At 43.1% G+C, this 22,736-nt stretch overlaps 1 protein-coding gene across 4 annotated transcripts in view; it reads left to right on the top strand.

Moving 5' to 3' along the window:
• Positions 1 to 22,736, top strand: part of ASAP1 (ArfGAP with SH3 domain, ankyrin repeat and PH domain 1) — a 491,182-nt gene that overhangs the window by 418,094 nt on the left and 50,352 nt on the right. For all 4 annotated transcript variants that reach the window (XM_089685927.1, XM_089685924.1, XM_089685928.1 and 1 more), the window contains 4 exons: positions 10,640 to 10,773; positions 11,651 to 11,742; positions 14,249 to 14,435; positions 16,897 to 16,982. In XM_089685927.1, coding sequence (XP_089542053.1) covers positions 10,640 to 10,773; positions 11,651 to 11,742; positions 14,249 to 14,435; positions 16,897 to 16,982 — 499 coding nt within the window. The remainder of the gene's footprint in view (positions 1 to 10,639; positions 10,774 to 11,650; positions 11,743 to 14,248; positions 14,436 to 16,896; positions 16,983 to 22,736) is intronic.

Genomic DNA, 22,736 nt, shown 5'->3' with positions numbered 1-22,736 from the left:
TGTCCGAGGTACACGGCCGGTGACAGATTGCGCCGCTCTTCACGAGCCCAATCTGCGCATGTGCGGGAGGACGCCATATGGCGTCCACCCGGAGCGCTGATGATATTTGCCGCCCGCCATTCGGCCATAGGGCGGGCGGCAAATGGGTAAACAGTTAGGAATAAAAGTGAAGTTTTAGGTCAGTGGATTTGGTGGGTGGGTATAGCGCACCCCTGCTGTTTCTCTATTAATATTTCCCATGTAAAGACTAATACTACAGTATAAGTATACATCAGGTATTTTTTTTTTTTTTTTTTTTAAATAATAAAAAAAAAATCTGACAGCTGTGCAGTGCTCTATGATCCATCAGTGGGGTTGCGTATTTTTAAAGGAAGCAGCCGCTGACAGGCACAGAGTGCTGTGCGCTATGTAACTTTTTTTTGTGAATAGCAGTGCTGATCATCAGAGTATCCCTTGCTGTCAGAGGCCATAGCCAGCAATCACAAATACGTCTCCTTTCTAGCAGCGTTGTTGGACTGGGTGCTATATGCAGTTGGTCACCTGGTAAGTTAAAGTGGTTCTAAAGCCAAAGCCAAGATCGCTGGTGAAGGACCCAAGAAGAGGAGATTCAGAGCTGCTGGTGAGTATAACATGTTTTTAGTTTAAAAAAAGTTCCTTTAGTAACACTTTAAATAACATTCAAACATTAATGGCAGTTCTATTTTTACTCTAAACACTTTATCCCCTGAACCTCATACAGTCTTTGAATACTGCCAGGCATTTGCAATTTTCTAAACTGTGAAGGAACCTTTATGTTGAGTCTTTACTGAGGTAAAGCCCTTGCAGTCTTCTGTTGGCTTCACCTATTAGTAGTGGGGGAAAAGAATAGTGTATGTTTACCCACAACAGCCAGATTTCAAATGTAACTGCTCTACTGATTAGTTACTGTAGACCCTTGGTGTCCAAACTGTGGCCCTTTGGTATATTGCAGTAGAGTCAATGCTATTACCCTTCCTTTAGTGTTCCCACTACATACTGCTGAGGTCTCAGAGTCATGCATCATTTACCAAGGGTGCTCAACCTATGGCCCTCTAGCTGTTGCGGATCTACAAATCCCATGAGGCATTGCAAGAGGCTGACAGTTGCAAGCATGACTCCCAAAGGCAGCGGCATGATGGGACTTCTGTAGTTCCGTGATAACTGGAGGGCCTCAGATTGAGCACCCATGGTAAATGATGTGCGGCTCTGGGACCTCAGCAGTCTGCAGTGGGAACCTTGATGAGGGTAATAGCATTGATCTCTACTAGCCTCATGTTACATGTTCCCAGTTTCATATTGCCATCTGCAGCAAATCACCAACCAAAAATGTATCCGGTCCACACTGTCTGACCCTCATTTCCTCTATTAGGTCTGCAGTTTCTGATCGTCCTCTTAAGTAATTTCTTCCCTCCCACAATGTTTTCATGCGTTGTATGACTGCTTTTTATCCTTAAAACGGTATTAAACCCAAATAGATAAATGTAATATATTGCAGCTTACCAGTTCTTAGATGCGGTGGCTGCATTAGTTTTCTTTTTAGGCTTTCTTCTTTATTTTCACCTGGTGATCCTGCTAGTAAGTCTGTTTATTATTCAACTACCATATTTTTCACTCCATAAGACGCACTTTTTTCCCCCCAAAAAAGGGGGGGAAATGTCAGTGCGTCTTATGGAGCGAATATAAAGCGGCCGGTCCAGTATTTCTGCCGCCACCATGTCAGAATACCGGGCCGGCCGCTCAGCTGTTATCTCCTGCAGGACCTTACCTGTTCCTCGCTCCAGCGCTGCACAGTCTTCCCGCGCTGGCTTCTGTGACAGCCGGGTGCCCGCTGCACTTTGTGAATGGTCCGGTGTCTTCTGGGACACATGACAAGTCCCAGAAGGCTTCAGGCCATTCACAAAGCGCAGCGCTTCTCGCGCATGTGCAGTGGGCACCCGGCTGTCACAGAAGCCGGCGAGGGAAGGACAACTCTGCGAAAGTGGAAGCGGGTACCTGTCAAATTCAGGTACCTGCTCCCCCTCCCTCCCCAAAGGTCAGCAGTCTCTGGTCATTCTCTGCACTGTCTGCAGTCTCTGGTCATCTCCTGTACTGTCTGCAGTCTCTGGTCATCTCCTGTACTGTCTGCAGTCTCTGGTCATCTCCTGTACTGTCTGCAGTCTGTGGTTATTCCCTGCACTGTCTACAGTCTCTGGTCATCCCCTGCACTGTCTGCAGTCTCTGGTCATCCCCTGCACTGTCTGCAGTCTCTGGTCATCCCCTGCACTGTCTGCAGTCTCTGGCCATCTGTACTGTGTCCCTGGTATTTTCCCTGTACTGTGTCCGCAGTCTCTGGTCATCCCCTGTACTGTGTCCGCATTCTCTGGTCATCCCCTGTACTGTGTCCGCAGTCTCTGGCCATCCCCTGTACTGTGTCCGCAGTCTCTGGCCATCCCCTGTACTGTGTCCGCAGTCTCTGGTCATCTCCTGTACTGTGTCCGCAGTCTCTGGTCATCTCCTGTACTGTGTCCGCAGTCTCTGGTCATCTCCTGTACTGTGTCCGCAGTCTCTGGTCATCTCCTGTACTGTGTCCGCAGTCTCTGGTCATCTCCTGTACTGTGTCCGCAGTCTCTGGTCATCTCCTGTACCGTGTCCGCAGTCTCTGGTCATCTCCTGTACCGTGTCCGCAGTCTCTGGTCATCTCCTGTACCGTGTCCGCAGTTTCTGGTCATCTCCTGTACCGTGTCCGCAGTCTCTGGTCATCTCCTGTACCGTGTCCGCAGTCTCTGGTCATCTCCTGTACCGTGTCCGCAGTCTCTGGTCATCTCCTGTACCGTGTCCGCCGGCTCTGGCCATCTGTACTGTGTCCCTGGTATTTTCCCTGTACTGTGTCCGCGGTCTCTGGTCATCTCCTGTACTGTGTCCGCAGTCTCTGGTCATCTCCTGTACTGTGTCCGCAGTCTCTGGTCATCTCCTGTACTGTGTCCGCATTCTCTGGTCATCCCCTGTACTGTGTCCGCAGTCTCTGGCCATCCCCTGTACTGTGTCCGCAGTCTCTGGTCATCTCCTGTACTGTGTCCGCAGTCTCTGGTCATCTCCTGTACTGTGTCCGCAGTCTCTGGTCATCTCCTGTACTGTGTCCGCAGTCTCTGGTCATCTCCTGTACTGTGTCCGCAGTCTCTGGTCATCTCCTGTACTGTGTCCGCAGTCTCTGGTCATCTCCTGTACCGTGTCCGCAGTCTCTGGTCATCTCCTGTACCGTGTCCGCAGTCTCTGGTCATCTCCTGTACCGTGTCCGCAGTCTCTGGTCATCTCCTGTACCGTGTCCGCAGTCTCTGGTCATCTCCTGTACCGTGTCCGCAGTCTCTGGTCATCTCCTGTACCGTGTCCGCAGTCTCTGGTCATCTCCTGTACCGTGTCCGCAGTCTCTGGTCATCTCCTGTACCGTGTCCGCAGTCTCTGGTCATCTCCTGTACCGTGTCCGCAGTCTCTGGTCATCCCCTGCACTATGTCTGCAGTCCATTGGTTCAGAATATTTTTTTTTCTTGTTTTTCGCCTCTAAAACCTAGGTGCGTCTTATGGTCAGGTGCATCTTGTGGAGCGAAAAATACGGTACATTTGACAAAGTAACAAAGGATTGTGAAAAAACAATTACCACTCACAGGGGTTCTTACAATGATCTTCTGTTATGTAAAATCTTTATTCCAGAAGGAATAGAAAATCAGATTATTAGCTGCTTATAAAGTGTTAGCTGGAGTTGAGATTTATTAGCCAAGTCAATCTAAAGCTGCTAGTCCATCTAGCACTATCCTCTCCCCAGACTGACAATGCTGCTGTCCAAAGGTGCTTTACTACTTCATATAGAATTATTATTATAATACAGGATTTATATAGCGCCAGCAGTTTACGCAGCACTTTACAACATAAGCACAGACAGTACAATTACAATACAATTTAATACAATAGGAATCAGAGGGCCCTGATTGGTAGACAGAATGCAGTCACCCTAAGTGTGTAACTGGCTGGATTACCAGGTGAAGTAAAGGGGGGGGGAGCATAGAAAAACTTGATGCAACCACCACATCTAAGAACTGGTAAGCTGCATTATATTGCATTTTTGTTTTCAGCTTTAATAGTATAATACTCATGAATCGCCATGATTTTCACAAATGGGTAGATACTGCCACCTGGCGGATACATGATTTAGTGCATATCTTCAGTTTTATTCTGTAGAAAAGTAAAAAATGTAGTTGTCTTTAGTCAGGCATCATTCACACCATACATGCAGAGACACAAGTTCACATTAGTTTTCATGAGTGTTTTGGTGAGTTTTATACACATTGCAGATTCCTTTGCAGAAAAAAATCTGCACGTGATACTAGTGTTGTAGTGTGAACAGGGCACATAGAGAACAATTGTTTTCTTTGTGCCCTTGCAGAATGTGTGCAGAAAAATTCACGTCTCTGCACATGGTGTGAACGAGGCCTTATATTTCAAAGCCTCCGGCTGGACATGCAGCAGAAATGAGCAGTGACAGCAAACCCCTTCCCTGTGTACATAATATAATGTTCATTTAATCGATTATAATTATTATTATTATTATACAGGATTTATATAGCGCCAACAGTTTGCTCAGCGCTTTACAATATAAAGGGAGACAATGCAGCAACAATACATTTCAGTACAGAAGGAATAGGAGGGCCCGGCTCATGGAGCTTACAATCTAAAGGAAGGGGGAGGTGATACAAAAGATGATAGCTGCGGGGGATGATCTGGCGGAGGTGATTCAAGTACAGTTCTTAGGTGGAGGTGGGGTAGGCTTCCCTGAAGAAGTGAGTTTTCAAAGATCGCCTAAAGGCAGACAGGGTGGGGGCTGACCGGACATGCTGTGGAGTTCCAGAGGATGGGAGAGGCTCTGGAGAAGTCCTGGAGGCGAGCGTGGGAGGAGGTGATGAGGGAGCTAGAGAGGAGGATATCATGGGAGGAGCGGAGTGGGCGATTTGGGTGGTATCTGTGGATGAGGTTGGCGATGTAGCTAGGAGCAGCGTTGTGGATGGCTTTGTAAGCTGTGGTTAGTATTTTGAATTTTACGTTGGGTTAATGGAAGCCAATGAAGGGATTGACAGAGAGCGGCAGCAGTCACTGATCGGTTGGTAAGGTGTGTGAGTCTAGCAGCAGCATTCATAATAGACTGGAGGGGGGGGGGGATAGCCTGTGTAACAGTAGACCAGTGAGGAGGGAGTTGCAGTAATCGAGGCGGGATATAACCAAGGTGTGGATAAGTTGTTTTGTGGTGTCCTTGGTCAGGAAGAGGCGGATTTTGGAAATGTTCCGGAGGTTGAGGCGGCAGGATTTAACCAGTGAGTGGATGTGGGGCCCAAAGGAGAGGTCAGAGTCTAGGATTACGCCTAGCACCCTGGCATGAGGGGAAGGACCAATAGTTGTGCTGTTGATTTTAATGGTAAAGTCATGAGTTGGGGATTGGGGGGGGGAATATTCCAAGCTCAGTTTTTGAAAGATTGAGTTTTAAGGTAGTGATGTGACATCCATGCTGATATGTCGCTTAGTAGATTTGTGATTGAGGGGGGGAGCGGAGAGATAGATCTGGGTGTCATCTGCATAGAGGTGGTATTGGAAGCCATGTGAAGTTATCAGTTGGCCCAGGGAGGAGGTATAGAGAGAGAAAAGGAGGGGCCCAAGGACAGAACCTTGGGGTACCCCAACAGAAAGAGGGAGCGGAGGAGGAGTTGTATGTGACACTGAGAAAGATAAGAGGAGAACCAGGACAGAGCAGAGTCACGGAGGCCGATGGAGTGGAGTTTACTGAGGAGCAGCGGGTGGTCGACTGTGTCAAAGGCAGCATAATTCTGACCTTACACCTCATCTTATCCTCACCTGTCCCATGGGCAGGCCCTCATTTAGCTGCTTTCATTATAAATGATAATATTGGTAAGGGGACAGCCACACAACCCGAGAAAAGGAACTGCTTCAGGGGGTTGATCGTCCAGCAGGGAAGAATCCTGTGGGACCATGGAGTAAGGTCAATAATACACTCTGGTAAGGCTGCCCTTGACTAAACAAACTGTATATCCTGTATCTAGGGCAGCAATGGGCAAACTACGGCCCGCGGGCCGTATACGGCCCGGCGGACCTTTTAATCCGGTCCACGGAGCGTAATACTGTCAGGATGGCTGTCAGGATGTGTGTAGGCGGGGCAGCGTGACGAACGTGAGAGGAGGGGAGCTAGGCTCCTCTCACAGTCCGCCCTGAAGACCGGAACGGCGCGGGAACACGGCGAGAGGAACGCGCGGAGCAAAGGTAAGTAAATTGACACAGTGGAGACTTGGGGACTTAATATGGGGGATGAATTAATATGGGGAATGAATTACTATATGGGGATGAATTACTATGGGGGATGAATTACTATATGGGGAATGAATTACTATAGGGGGGATGAATTATTATATGGGGGATGAATTACTATATGGGGGATGAATTACTATATGGGGAATGAATTACTATATGGGGGATGAATTACTATATGGGGGATGAATTACTATGGGGGATGAATTACTATGGGGGATGAATTACTATATGGGGGATGAATTACTATATGGGGGATGAATTACTATATGGGGGATGAATTACATACACATCATTCATCTACTCTTGGTTCGGCCCCCGGGTCCAATATATGAACCCATTGCGGCCCTCAAGTCAAAAAGTTTGCCCACCCCTGATCTAGGGTGTATGTGGGAGGCTATCATGATTTACTTTTGCTGCTATGGCCTTTTGCACACAGTACTGATGTTTAAGCTTCAGCATTTCTGGATGTAATTTCAGTCATTTGTTTTGCACTTATTCACACGTATTTTTGTGCGTATTTGCAGTCATGATGGTTCTCACGCACAATATAGTTGCAGGCAAAATCCATTAATATGCGTATTTGCGTGTAATTGCTCGCACCAGCGCAAATTACTGACCAAGAATGCAAATTTTTCAATCTTTTTTTTTTTTTTAACTCAAGACTACGCTGCGCTTGTTTACACATCTGTGTGTACTGGCACATTGTAAACAATGGGCTGCATTTTAGATCAGTAAAAAAAACAATGCTGCACTGAGCTTTTTCAAGCTACAGTGTGCAAGTGGCCTAAGGAGTTCCACATTAGATTTTGTTTAAATGCCTAAAAATACATGTTTTGTTTAATTGATTATTTGTATAAATTCTATATTGTAGAAGTAAATATTTTTTATTATTATACAGGATTTATATAGCGCCAACAGTTTGCGCAGCGCTTTACAAAATGAAGGTAGACATTACAGTTACAATATAATTTGGCACAAGAGGACCCTGCTCGTTACAGCTTAATATTTAGGGCCGGTTCATACCATGAATCTCACAGGAACACACTGTGCGTTCCTGTGCCATTCACATGTGATCCGGGTGCAATGTGATTTCAGCCCATTCATTTGAATGAGGTAAAATCATGCTGGAGCGCACCAAAACACGTGCATGCAGTACTTTTAAAAAATGCACAGCAATGGAATCACATGGTACCGCTGTACCATGTGATCCGGTGCAGGAAAAACCTGCATTTGGGGTGTCGTTAAGGAAATGCGCATGGAAGGCAGGTTTTACGCACTGCGTTCCTGTGTGAACTGGCACTTTGCACAGGGTGCTTCCACCATACAGTTTTAATATGTTAATAAACAAATGCAACTCTTGACTGTGCATGTACAGGCATACTTCGGTTTATAAATTTAATGCGTTTCTCCGGGACGTTTCGTATTGCGAAAAATGTGTAAACCGAAACGCGTTGAAAATGCATTGAAATCCAATTAATCTGTTTCAGAGGTCAGAAAAAAAGTTTTTAAAAAAAAGTCTTTTATCTGTTCAAAACTCTTTATAAAGTGCACTTTAAAGGCATAAATACTGTACAGGGACATCATTAAAAAAAAAAAATCATAAATGCATTGAAAACCAATTAATCCGTTCCGGAGGTCAGAAAAAATTCTGAAAAAGTCTTATCTGTTCAAACCTCTTTATAAAGTGCACTAAGGCACGGGGCCGGTGCTATAAACCTCCCAGGCGCAATGCATCCTGGGGAAACTTAATTCATATTGCGAAAAAAATTTGTAAACCGAGGCATTATTTTCAATGAATTTTCATTCGTAAACCGAAAATGACGTTAGCCAAGGCGTCCGTAAACCGAGGTACGCCTGTGTATATCTTCTTAAGATCCCCACACAAAACGCGATGCCTGGTTGCAGAGAAGGAGGGAGGGGTGCCTTTTGTTTGATTCATTTCACTGTGACTGATGTTGTGCTATTCAAGTCTAATCAGAACACATTCAGCCTTTTCACAACTTATTGGTAAATGAACCTTTTTAAAACCTGCATTAGTAGATTGTTATCCTCGCTATCACCACCTGTAGACTATAAGAGGCTGTAAGTAAACATGAAGAGTTCATTGACAATGTTCCTAATCCACTTCTCAAAAAAGAAAAGCCTGTTTTCAGAAATGTTAATTATTTTCCTGATCATAAGTAAATCAGTACTGTGTATGTAACGCTGCTATACGTTCCTTTTAAAGTAGTATGTAGGCGTTAGGGCTCATTCACACTTGACTTTATTTCTAACTCTTGCCAAACGCCCCTATAACGCTTGACAGGCATTAGACAGGCGTTTGAGAAGCGTTTTTAACGCTCCCCAAACGCCCCATGCGCGGTTTTGAAGTGGTTGAGAGGTGCTTGCCAAGCGTTAAAACCGCACCACAGACGCCTATAATAAAGTTAAATGGTATTAACGCTTCACAAATGTCTCAAAATGCGGAGCGGCACTATAGACTTGAATGGGAGGCTTCAACTTCTCATGACTCGACACAAGGCGATAGTTTTGCTGCGATGCTAACTCTTCAGTGTGAACAGCACTGTGTGCTTCCATGTGCAGAATTTTCATAGGCATTTGAGAAGCGTTAAAAAACGCTTGAAATCCTGTCTGACGACTGCTGACATAGCTAGTGTAAACTGAGCCTTAGACCTTCAGAAAGTTACTGTTTGCATACGATTTTCAGGAGCAGCAGTGGAGCATGATAATGGTAAGAATATATTCCTGATATGTGGACCCATTGGCCACACTTGGCAATGAAAATGGTAGAGATTCAGCATAGGTTTTTTTTTTTTGTGTCTCTTAATATTTGCTGCTGTCAGTAGTCAGTAAGTATTTATTGATTTTTTTTAACAACAGTTTAGGTAATAGGACAGAGCCATAGAAGAAGTAAAGCAGTTTAGAACATGAAACCATGAAAAGATTTGTCATAATGGATGCCAACAATGAATATAAATACCATATGTTACAACATTGTCATAGATGTAGAGAGAATGTCTCATAAATTAAGTCCCATATTATTATTATTATTATTATTATTAATAATAATAATAAGGATTTATATTAATATTATTATACAGGATTTATATTATTATTATTATACAGGTTTTATATTATTATTATTATACAGGTTTTATATTATACAGGATTTATATTATTATTATACAGGATTTATATTATTATTATTATTATACAGGATTTATATTATTATTATTATTATACAGGATTTATATTATTATTACACAGGATTTATATCGCGCCAACAGTTTGCTCAGTGCTTTACAATATAACGGGAGACAATACAGCAACAATACAGTTCAATACAAGAGGGTTAGAAGGGCCTGATCCTGGGAGCTTACAAATCTGTCTATATAACGACCAGGGAGTGGGGTTGGTTTGGGGAAGAGGTGTAGCTGTCAGGTGTGGGAAAAACATAATAAGGTCACAGACAAATCAAGGGACTTGAACTCATGCACACCAGGCATATTGCCATGCATTTTGTTGCCTTTTTTGCAAGCAAAAGTCTTTGGTGCATTGTCTTGTTCCTGTCCCATCCAAATAAATCAGATTCACTGTGGGACATATCTCAGAACACAGAGTAATATACACTCACCGGCCACTTTATTAGGTACATCTTACTAGTGTCAAGAAAATATCTCCCACACCATCACACCACCACCAGCCTGAACCGTTGGTACAAGGCAGGATGGATCCATGCTTTCATGTTGTTTACTCCAAATTCTGACCCTTCCATCTGAATGTCACAGCAACCAGTCTACTCATTCACCTCTGACATCAACAAGGCATTTTCATCCACACAACTGCCGCTCACTGGATATTTCTTCTGTAAACCCTAGAGATGGTTGTGTGTGAAAATCCCAGTAGATCAGCAGTTTTTGAAATACTCAGACCAGCCAGTCTGACACCAACAACCATGCCACGTTCAAAGTCACTTAAATCCCCTTTCTTCCTCATTTTGACGCTCAGTTTTAACTTCAGCAAGTTGTCTTCTTCACGTCTACATACCTAAAGGCATTGAGTTGCTGCCATGTGATTGGCTGATTAGCAGTTTGTGTTACCAAGCAATTGAACAGGTGTACCTAATAAAGTAGCCAGTGAGTGCATACTGTAGGTAGGCCAATGGAAGATTACTTTGAGACTTTGTGGAATGGAAGTGATGTAGTTACTTATTCTTTACTTTTTCCTTGTTCTCTGTTTTAGCCTATTTTAACTCTCCTTTTTTTTTTAATCTTTACAGATCCAACATGGCTGTCCACTAACTTGGGGATTTTAACTTGTATAGAATGCTCCGGCATTCATAGGGAAATGGGCGTCCACATCTCTAGAATCCAGTCTCTGGAATTAGACAAATTAGGCACTTCTGAACTCTTGGTGAGTATACTTTGACATCTAGTGGATTCATCATGGGACAGTAAAAGCTCAGCTGGAAAGCCAAACTCAGCCTGTTGTGGCTATGCAAGGGGAGTTGTATGATAGAAACCTTTATGGGTTTAGTTAGTTACTTTTTGGATATCTGCAATACTTCATGCTTTTGACAGTCTAAAATAAAACATATTGGCACCAGGTCAGGCGTCGGTGGCATACAGCTGCTTTCCGGTTTGAGTGACGTTTGGTTCCGGAGCATTTACTTTGTTTTTATTGGTGCTTTTAGATGCAGAACTCTTGTGGGAAAGATGCAACCTTAGCCGATAGATCATCACACATTTGCAGAGTCGACTTACAGGCAATAGCAACACCCCCTTGATGCTGTGATTGTCTAGGGACCTCAACTGGTGCTAAAGAAATGAGAGCAGATCAGAGCGAGCAACTGTGGTCCTTGTGGGTTTGAGGTAGCTGTTGCTCTAAAATTGGGAGATCTGGATCTGTGCATTGTCCATTTCACTACTAATTGATGAGCTCTAATGCTAATTCAGAGAAAATATGACTCCCATGTACAGTAAACCTGTGACAGCGGTACCAGTGAGTTCAGTGCGCCTCTAACTTTACCTCATCAAATAGCATGGACGGGACAGAAGTCCCAACAAGTATGCAGGTAGATCAGCAGTATAAATCTCTGTTCTCTAAAATCTGAGCCCAAAATCTGATTTGGGAGCCAAAACTGAGACCTATTAAAATCTAAAGCATTAGCAGTGGTGGTTAAAGTCCACCGGTGTGTCCACACAAAACTCAGCTTTTAGTCTTGAATGAACGAAGACTTTAAACAACCTTGGGTTCTATATATGTTCACACTTTTTTTTTCTTATTACAGCTGGCCAAGAATGTAGGAAACAATAGCTTCAATGAAATAATGGAAGGGAATTTACCCACTCCATCACCAAAACCTACTCCTTCCAGTGATATGTAAGTAATAAAAAAAAAAAAAAAAAAGTTGGAAGTTATTCTGCCTTGATACTATAAAGGCAGCCACTATGTGCTCTGAGCCAAAGTAAACCGAGCCCACCAGTTTACTAGGAAAAAGTGATATCACTAATAGCAGGTCAATCTGAGCCTTTGTGTATTTGCACGGGACTGTTGAGATTGATACTTACACGTTTATCCATCCTGCTTGATTTGTGGGCATAACAAAGTAAACCTGTCACTTCTCTGCAAAGTTAGAAGTTCAATTGATAACCTGCCCCCTTTGTTGTAGGTACTCACCGTCCTCACACTGCGCCATTCTCCACCTGGTGCCCTGTAAAATATCCAGTACTTCCAAGTATAGGAGGAGATGTGATCCTTGCTCCATCCTCCCAAGATGCAGTCCAGCTATTAGGCCCAAGCAATGCATGGGGGGCTGGTCATAAAGTGTTACTAAACCCAGGACCCTGCATTCACTATATCCGGTCTCCCCGGACCCTGCATTCACTATATCCGGTCTCCCCGGACCCTGCATTCACTATATCTGGTCTCCACGGACCCTGCATTCACTATATCTGGTCTCCCAGCACCCTGCATTCACTATATCTGGTCTCACCGGACTCTGCTTTCTCTATATTTGGTCTCCCCGGACCCTGCTTTCTCTATATTTGGTCTCCCCGGACCCTGCTTTCTCTATATTTGGTCTCCCCGGACCCTGCATTCACTATATCTTGTCTCCCCGGACCCTGCATTCACTATATCTGCTCTCCCAGGACCCTGAATTCACTATATCTGGTCTCCCCGGACCCTGCAGTCACTATATCTGGTCTCCCCGAACCCTGCAGTCACTATATCTGGTCTCCCCGAACCCTGCAGTCACTATATCTGGTCTCCCCGAACCCTGCATTCACTATATCTGCTCTCCCAGGACCCTGCATTCACTATATCTGGTCTCCCAGGACCCTGCATTCACTATATCTGGTCTCCCCGGACCCTGCATTCACTATATCTGGTCTCCCCGGGCCCTGCATTCACTATATCTGGTCTCCCCGGACCCTGCATTCACTATATCTGGTCTCCCCGGACCCTGCATTCACTATATCTGGTCTCCCAGGACCCTGCAGTCACTATATCTGGTCTCCCCGGACCCTGCATTCACTATATCTGGTCTCCCTGGACCCTGCATTCACTATATCTAGTCTCCCCGGACCCTGCATTCACTATATCTGGTCTCCCCGGACCCTGCATTCACTATATCTGGTCTCCCCGGACCCTGCATTCACTATATCTGGTCTCCCAGGACCCTGAATTCACTATATCTGGTCTCCCCGGACCCTGCATTCACTATATCTGGTCTCCCCGGACCCTAAATTCACTATATCTGGTCTCCCACAGTACACAATATGGAAGTGCAATTATTTTAGTAAATATAAACTGCGAAATACCTTTTCTCGTCAGCAGTTAGAGCAGTCTTGTGACTTCTAGCAGTGTCCAGCCGTGCACTGGGTAAAGCTTGTAGGAGGAGTTTTCATTTTGCCCTAGGAGGATGCAGAACCCCTGACCCTGTCTGGACAGTGCTGATCACATGTACTCTCCCAAGAAAGAAAAAAAAACAAACCTCTAGCAATACACACCAAACTGGGCATGTGCAGAGTGCCTCCACACGATATATCAGGATCAAACATCCTTTTTACACAATGCAGAGGATTAACCCCTTAGGTTCCACAGTGAGTATAACAAGCATGCTTTACTGCATATACAGACTGATTTTATTGTTGTGGGTTTAGTAACACTTTAAGGCTCAGACGCTAAGTCTTCTCAAGACTCCAGCAGGTAAGGTAGTGTGGGGGAGGTAATTATCAGTAGCAGAGAGAAACTGTTACTTTCCCTGAATAGGCAGAGTTGTAGGTTCGGTTAAGCCCAACAACCCAATGCGAGGTCCTAATTTGCACGTTACGTATTTGAGGAATTTCTTATTATTTGCTTCAAAACCCATAGGACACGATCATATTTTTCCCATCAGCTCAATGACTAAAGAAATTTAATCTCCAAACACGGAAAGGTTTCTTCACAGTAAGAGCTGTGAAAATGTGGAATAGACCCCCCCAAGAGTTGGTTCTGGCCAGCTCAGTGGATTACTTTAAAAAAGTCCTGGATTAATTTCTTGGATACACAGAATATAACTGGATATAACATTTATAGGTAAAGTTGATCCAGGGAATATCTGATTGCCTCTCGGGGGATCAGGAAGGACATTTTTCCCTGCAGGAGCAAATTGGATCATGCTTTGTTGGGTTTTTTGCCTTCCTCTGGATCAACTGTGTGTGTAGGATTATAACTTTTTTTTTTTTAATGGTTGAACTTGATGGACTTTGGTCTTTTCTCAGCCAGACTAACTATGTAACTGTGACTAATTCTTTGTGTAAAATTTCTCTTCGGATCTACTAAATGGAATCCATTAATCACTATCATTGCCATTCTCTATTTAATTAGTGTCTTTTCTCCCTAGGACTGCACGTAAAGAATACATCACAGCCAAGTATGTGGAACATAAGTACTGCCGGAAAATGTGCACTTCAGGAGCGGAGAAACTGAGCGAGCTTCTGGAGGCTGTGAAATCGAGGGATTTACTTGCACTAATTCAAGTCTATGCAGAAGGAGTAGAGATCATGGAACCACTGGTAGAATCTGGACAGGTACTGTTAGAATGCTTATTATTATTGCTTGAAAGTAACTTTTACTGAGAGAAATACAGCTTCTGCTGTTGTTGACCTTCATCTGAAATTGCTGCTTTCCTGGCTGTCATGCTGATCCCGTGGCTTCAAAATTGACATGCAGCAAGTATACTTGTTATTAGCTGGTGACCGGGAAAGTCATAAGTTACCTTAAAAGCTAAGTTCACCTTTGTAAAATAAAATAATAAATGTACTTTTATTTGGCAGGTAAAAAATTGTGCATTTATTATTTAAATTTTTTTTAGGAGCCTGTAAAGTATGGCAACCACAATCACCAGATCACAGGTGTAATGTCAGGCTCCTGCAGACTGTCATTGTAGCTGTCTGCCCATATGGGCAGGCAGTTACTGAAGTCCAGAAAGGTCAATGAACTAAGGGAGCGCTCCATCAGCACCCTCTTGGTTCATTGAGAACTACAAGCCGTCAGCCACAATGGCCAACGTTCATTGTAGTTCATCTATTCACAAAACTCTGTGAATGAAACATGCGGCCTAGTGGGAGGAGCCTGCTAAATTAGTTATATGCTACACCCTGAATACATGTTATGAAAGGTGAACTTATCCTTTAACCACTTCCAGTCCACAAACTTTTACCCCCTTCCTGTCCAGGCCAATTTTCAGCTTTCAGCGCTATCACATTTTGAATGACAATTGCGCGGTCATGCAACACTGTACCCATATTAATTTTTAGCATTTTTTTGAGACTGATAAAGCTTTATTTTGGTGGTATTTATTCAGCACTGGGATTTTTATTTTTTTTGCTATGTAAATTAAAAAGTCCAAAAATTTTGAAAAAAAGTGTTTTTCTTATAAAATTTTGCAAATATTTCATCATAAATCTTGGCCAAAATGTATTCCGTTATATTTTTAGTAAAAAAAAAAACCAAATTAGTTTATAACCAAAAATTATAATTTTTAAACTTTTTTTTTTTACATTTTGTTTTTATTTTTTTATATTATTATTTATTTTTTTACATACGGTTACCCTAGCAGTAGAGTGTCACCATGGTGACACTGTACTACTTGTGGGGGGTGATGAAGATTTTTTTTTTTTTTACGCTGATTGCTTTTGCACCCATCAAGGCTGTAAAAGCAATCATTTCTCCTTCTCTCTGACTGCATTCTTGCAGCCATTGAGAACTACTGAGTAAGCTGTGATTGGTCACAGCTTGTCACATGGTACAAGGCTGTTGTGAATAGCCTTGTACCATGTGAGCTCTGTGATCATTCACAGTTTTCACAAGTAGTAAGCAATGATGTCACAAGTGACATCTTGTTTACTACTCTGCATGTGATCACTGATTGGCCAATCAGTGATCACATGATCGGGACCTCGTACAGAGGTCCTGTCCGACGATCGGTGTTTCACTGTGTCCGGAGGACACAACGGACACTGGATCACGGTGTTGCGCGCTCCCAGGGAGCACGCACAAGCAGGGGGCCGGGAAAGCCGTTTATAAACGTCCACCCGACCCTTCACTGCCACCGTCCGGCCGTTTATATACAATGGCCGGACAGGAAGTGGTTAAAAGTGAACTGACCATATCATTGGTGGAAGGTTGGGTAAGAAAGCAATAATAATATATTAATTATGCTATCGTTTCTGCATACGCTCTATATAAAAGTATTCATCACCTTATCTTTGCAGACATCAGACTGATATCACCATAATTGGACTCATTTCAGGGTAGATACAATAGAGGATGGCCAATCATTTCAATGTGTCTGATCATTAGTTTGCCCCTGGACAGCTGGTAGTAGTTGGTGGTCATCTGCTGCCCATAAACAAAGCATATTTCTCTGTCTGCCCACAATTGTCCATATGGGACAGTCTGATTATCCTGTCTAATTCTATTGCACTAAAGTGCTCACACATGTTTGGTGATTTAGCCAAAGTCTAAGGCCCCTATCCCACAACCGGAAAGGCGGACCTGATTGGATCCTCCATTCTCCTCTATGGAACCGCGGATGTAAATGGACTTGTGTCCACTTACTCCCGCCTACCTCCGACCCGATCCGATCTGCTAGAGACAAACAAAAGGGGATTGGGTCGGAGGGCAGTCGGGTGTCAATGGACAGTAAAGTCTACATCCAACCACCCGCAGAGCGGGCTGTGTCCATGTCTGCTCTGTATAAGTGTAGTGTACACAGACCTGTCATCCACCCGCTATGCTCTGCTCAGCAGGGGATCAATGGACAGATCCCCACAGAGCAAGCGGAGTCTGCCCCTGTGAAAGGGGCATTATTGAATGCATATGTACACAGATTTTGACAGAAAAGAGAATGTCTCTAAAGGAAAGTAAACACAGTGATCCGCTTTCTGAGCACTTTAACTGACATCTCAGGGAAAGATCTTCTTGTGTTGTGAATGAAGACATTTTATTATTTTGTTTTTTAAAAATAATTGTTTTGTGGATTTGCAGGAGCCAGGTGAAACCGCTCTCCACTTTGCAGTGCGCACTGCTGACCAGACCTCCCTGCCCTTAGTTGACTTCTTAGTACAAAACTGGTGAGGATTATTTTTTTTTTTGTATTACTATCATACCTGTATACATGAACTCCTATATGTAGCATCAGTCTCGTGCCTGAGCTATTAAACATCAGTACATTGTAGTTTTCTCCATGCTTTCTGCATCAGTAATAGATGTACAGGAACTAAGCAGGTTTCTGCTACAAAGATTTTGTTATGATCTTTTTGCTCCATTTGTGGCCATTGTATTACTTGTTTTCCTTTATATTATTTAGTTAGTGCATACATGTTCTTAGTCATAATAAACAGATTTGCTCAAAAAGCACAGTGGCTAAATGGGCAGCACAGTGGCTAAATGGTTAGCACTTCCGCCTGGCAGTACTAGGGTCATTGGTTCAAATCTCAACCATGGCACCACCTGCCTGGAGTTTGCATGTTCTCCTTGTGCCTGCGTGGCTTTCCTCCGGGTACTCCGGTTTCCTCCCACACTCCAAACACATGCTGGTAGGTGAATTGGCTCCTGTGCCCAGGGGCGGACTGACCATTTGGAAACTCGGGCACTGCCCAAAGGCCCTGGGTCAGTAGGGGGCCCCATGAGATGCCCCTGGTACCTTTTTCATAGGCTTTTTTGAGTTTGGGCAAGGACACAGGGGCCCCGTGATCCCCTATTGCCTGGGGGCCCCATGAGTTGTCAGTCCGCCCCTGCCTGTGCCTGCGTGGGTTTCCTCCGTGTACTCTGGTTTCCTCCCACGCTCCAAAGGCATGATGGTAGGTGAATTGGCTCCTGTCTAAATTGTCCCTAGTATATGTATGTATGAATGTGAGTTAGGGACCTTAGATTGTACACTCCTTGAGGGTTAGGGACTGATGTGAATGTACAATATATATGTAAAGCGCAGAGTAAATTGACGGCGCTATATAAGTACCTGAAATAAATAAATAAAAGACAAGCAAAGGACTAGTCACTAGTATTAGTGACTAGTTCCTATATTGCAACAAGTCTTTTCCCCATTACTGGCTTGTCTCCCCCCCCCCCCCCCCCCAAGTGTCTGAAAGGGGAATATTCAAGAAGCAGCAGGAGAGGCAGCACAAATCCACAGAATGAAAGAAACAGGGAGATCCTTACAATGCAGGCAATCATCAGGCACAGCTTCCACTCTAGCAAGAACAACAGTGATCAGCACACTAGTGACATTGCCAATTTTCACACTAAGAGTTTTTGGAGGAACTCTCTTGTCAAACGCTGTGTGTTCCATTCAAATGTATGCAGTTGCTTCCAAAGGGAAAACATGGTGTTGACAAGAAAATCAGGTCAAACACAGCCCCAGAGCTGCCAAATGTGCTGCCTAATTAAAGTCAGTGGGTTTTGCTAACCTGCATTTGGCATGTGTTCCAAAAAAACCACATCCGTGACAATAACCCCCAAATCTAGTGAGATTAATAGTCAGAGGCAGCAATGCAACATCTAACCTCCCTCTGCAGATCTACAGTTCTGAGTCTACAGGAAGTGCACTGCTATGTTTAAGAGGGAATTCAAGACAACATTTTTCAGGGTATTACTGTACAAACGTAAAATTAACATTGCTAGAGTTCAGGTTAGTTTTAAAGCAACACTAAACAAAAAATGGAATATATTGCAGCTTACCACTCCTTTAGATGTAATAGCTGAATTATTATTTTTTCTTTTTTTCCTTTTTCTCCATCTGGTGATCTAGCCAGTAATACACTTCTTGTCTAAAGCTGGCTATAGATGTATAAACGGTGAATAGGTAGGCGCTATACCAACCGTGCAACACAATTGAAAATGCAAAAGCAAACCATTTCTCTACATCTAATACCAGATGCTATTAACAAATCAAATGTGAGAATGCATAATTCCTATAGCATCCAACCAATAATATACATCCAACATTTGAATAAGGGACATGGGCAGCACAGTGGCTAAATGGTTCACCTACGTTCTGTGCATTTTGGATGCAGAAAAAAAGCAACTGAAATGCATCTAGTGTAAACTGGCACTTAAAGCAAATTATTGCAGTTGGCCTAAACAAACCTGTTTTTTGCACTGAAACTGTTCTGTTTAAATGCAAAAAATTGTATTTGTCTTTACAAAGTTAACACAGTCATGGTTAGCACTTTCCCCTGGCAGTACTAGGGTCGTTGGTTGGAATCGCAGCCACGGCACCACCTGCCTGGAGTTTGCATGTTCTCCTTGTGCCTGCGTGGGTTTCCTCCGGGTACTCCGGTTTCCTCCTACCCTCCAAAGACATGCTGGTAGGTTAATTGGCTCCTGTCTAAATTGTCCATAGTATGTGTATGTATGAATGTAAGTTAGGGACTTTAGATTGTACGCCCCTTGAGGGTTAGGGACTGATATGAATGTGCAATATATATGTAAAGTGCTGTGTAAATTGATGGCGTTATATAAGTACCTGAAATAAATAATAAATAAGTGATAATAAGCCCCATGCACACGGAACGTTTTGATAATGCTGGTAACATTTGCTGTGTAAAGTCACATTAAAAACATGAGTTTTTCGGCTTTTTTTTTAATGTTTTTGCATTAGCGTTTAGTGGCATTTTGCCGTGATTAACAGCCATTTCCCGCGTTTTTTTCCACTTTTGCGTTTTTTACCTCCCCAAAAAAAATTTTTTCGGTCAAAAAAAGTCCAAAAACGCCAGTTTGCGGCATTTTACCACTTTTACCAAGTTTTTCAGTGTTAGAGTCTTTTTACAGCCAGAAAAACGTCCCAGCCAAAAAAATGCTGATTACAGTCTGTGTGTGTATGGACACATAGGATAACATGCTGGGGGGTTTACTGGCTGTAGAAAAAAACGTCAAAAGCCAAAAACAGCCGCTGTAAAAACTTCAAGTGTGCATGAGGGCTAAAACAATCATAAAATGTAGTGACAGCCCCATAGAAGTACGTTGCTGTATGCCAACAAAGTATACGTTTTCACCACATGCAGACATAATAAATGAATTTCACACTCGCCAAAGTTAATTGACCCAAATTAAGGTGGTCAAGCAGCGCATTTGTTATATTGGAATGGAAGACCAGCTGCAGCTCTCCTGGGATATCTGTCCCGGTTAACAGCCCATCTTTTGTGTTGCCCCAATAGAACATTCACAAGATTCCAAAATATTGTAGTGGTAACAGGGTCCTATGTACCAGGATCTCCTTATCATGAAGGTAATGCTCCACACCGCTCAAATAAATCAAATGAATTAAATGTAGTATTTACTGAACTATTTGCATAAAAAAATGAACAAATAACTATGAACTCACATGTAAAGGTGCCCAAAAGACCAGCACCAGTTTGTATAGCCTGTAAAACCCCAAAAATGGGAGGCGTGCGCTCCAAGCCTCGCTTTCGCTGGACCAGTTTGACGTCATGGAAACCCGGAAGTGACAGGATCATGCTTCTACATACGTTTATACATATACAGTCAGGTCCATAAATATTGGGACATCAACACAATTCTAACTTTTTTGGCTCTATACACCACCACAGTGGATTTGAAATGAAACGAACAAGATGTGCTTTAACTGCAGACTGTCAGCTTTAATTTGAGGGTATTTACATCCAAATCAGGTGAAAGGTGTAGGAATTACAACAGTTTGCATATGTGCCTTCCACTTGTTAAGGGCTCAAAAGTAATGGGACAGAATAATAATCAGAAATCAAACTTTCACTTTTTAATACTTGGTTGCAAATCCTTTGCAGTCAATTACAGCCTGAAGTCTGGAACGCATAGACATCACCAGACACTGGGTTTCATCCCTGGTGATGCTCTGCCAGGCCTCTACTGCAACTGTCTTCAGTTCCTGCTTGTTCTTGGAGCATTTTCCCTTCAGTTTTGTCTTCAGCAAGTGAAATGCATGCTCAATCGGATTCAGGTCAGGTGATTGACTTGGCCATTGCATAACATTCCACTTCTTTCCCTTAAAAAACTCTTTGGTTGCTTTTGCAGTATGCTTTGGGTCATTGTCCATCTGCACTGTGAAGCGGCGTCCAATGAGTTCTGAAGCATTTGGCTGAATATGAGCAGATAATATTGCCCGAAACACTTCAGAATTCATCCTGCTGCTTTTGTCAGCAGTCACATCATCAATAAATACAAGAGAACCAGTTCCATTGGCAGCCATACATGCCCACGCCATGACACTACCACCACCATGCTTCACTGATGAGGTGGTATGCTTAGGATCATGAGCAGTTCCTTTCCTTCTCCATACTCTTCTCTTCCCATCACTCTGGTACAAGTTGATCTTGGTCTCATCTGTCCATAGGATGTTGTTCCAGAACTATGAAGGTTTTTTTAGATGTTGTTCGGCAAACTCTAATCTGGCCTTCCTGTTTTTGAGTTCACCAATGGTTTATATCTTGTGGTGAACCCTCTGTATTCACTCTGCTGAAGTCTTCTCTTGATTGTTGACTTTGACACACATACACCTACCTCCTGGAGAGTGTTCTTGATCTGGCCAACTGTTGTGAAGGGTGTTTTCTTCACCAGGGAAAGAATTCTTCGGTCATCCACCACAGTTGTTTTCTGTGGTCTTCCGGGTCTTTTGATGTTGCTGAGCTCACCGGTGCATTCCTTCTTTTTAAGTTTTAAGTTTTATGTTCCAAACAGTTGTTTTGGCCACGCCTAATGTTTTTGCTATCTCTCTGATGGATTTGTTTTATTTTTTCAGCCTAATGATGGCTTGCTTCACTGATAGTGACAGCTCTTTGAATCTCATCTTGAGAGTTGACAGCAACAGATTCCAAATGCAAATAGCACACTTGAAATGAACTCTGGACCTTTTATCTGCTCATTGTAATTGGGATAATGAGGGAATAACACACACCTGGCCATAGAACAGCTGAGAAGCCAATTGTCCCATTACTTTTGGTCCCTAAACAAGTGGGAGGCACATATGCAAACTGTTGTAATTCCTACACCGTTCACCTGATTTGGATGTAAATACCCTCAAATTAAAGCTGACAGTCTGCAGTTAAAGCACATCTTGTTCGTTTCATTTCAAATCCATGGTGGTGGTGTATAGAGCCAAAAATGTTAGAATTGTGTCGATGTCCCAATATTTATGGACCTGACTGTATATATAAAACCCTAAATACATAAAGATACAAAAAAAAATTAAAATATTAAACCCTGGTAGGATTTCATACATGTAGCGCAAACCCATGGTAAAGCAATCATATGCCAGATAAACCACATATGAATGCACAATTAGTAGTATATGAAATTAGAATGTCTGGGTGACCCATCCCCAACATTCAAGTGCATATGAGTATATTACAAAAATTCCACCATTGCAACAATGAGAATTAAAGGTGGATCTAATATTCAAAACTATCTTAAGAGTGGAATGTTGTACTCTTTTTAGGATGGAATACCTATTCTTATGCCAAAGTGGAATGCTGTCCTCTTTTTAGGATGGAATACCTATTCTTGTGCCAATCTAACTTCCTGAGTTGCAGGATTTGGCATACAAATGTACATAAACATTGACTGGGACCCTCCAAAGTGGATCACAATCAACTGGAAATTGCCTTACGCAACAAGGGGGTTATCTCTAGTAATCAGTAAGGAAACAGTTGAGGTCTATATCTCGGTTTAATCCCTTTGGATCCAATGTTTGCAATCTATGGGTCCACTGAGTTTCCATCTGTGAGACTTTTATAGTCATATCAGTGCCCCTCCAGTGTTTGGAAACTTTATCTATTCCCCAGAACTGTAAAAGGCTAGGGTCATTATTATGTTTCAATCGAAAGTGGTTAGAC

The sequence above is a fragment of the Staurois parvus genome, unplaced genomic scaffold (genome assembly GCF_062004578.1).
Source record: "Staurois parvus isolate SC_StPar_1 unplaced genomic scaffold, SC_StPar_1.0 ptg000389l, whole genome shotgun sequence".
NCBI lineage: Eukaryota > Metazoa > Chordata > Amphibia > Anura > Ranidae > Staurois > Staurois parvus.
Note: the sequence above shows the minus strand (reverse complement) of the source record. Positions and strands in the feature narration are given on the sequence as shown.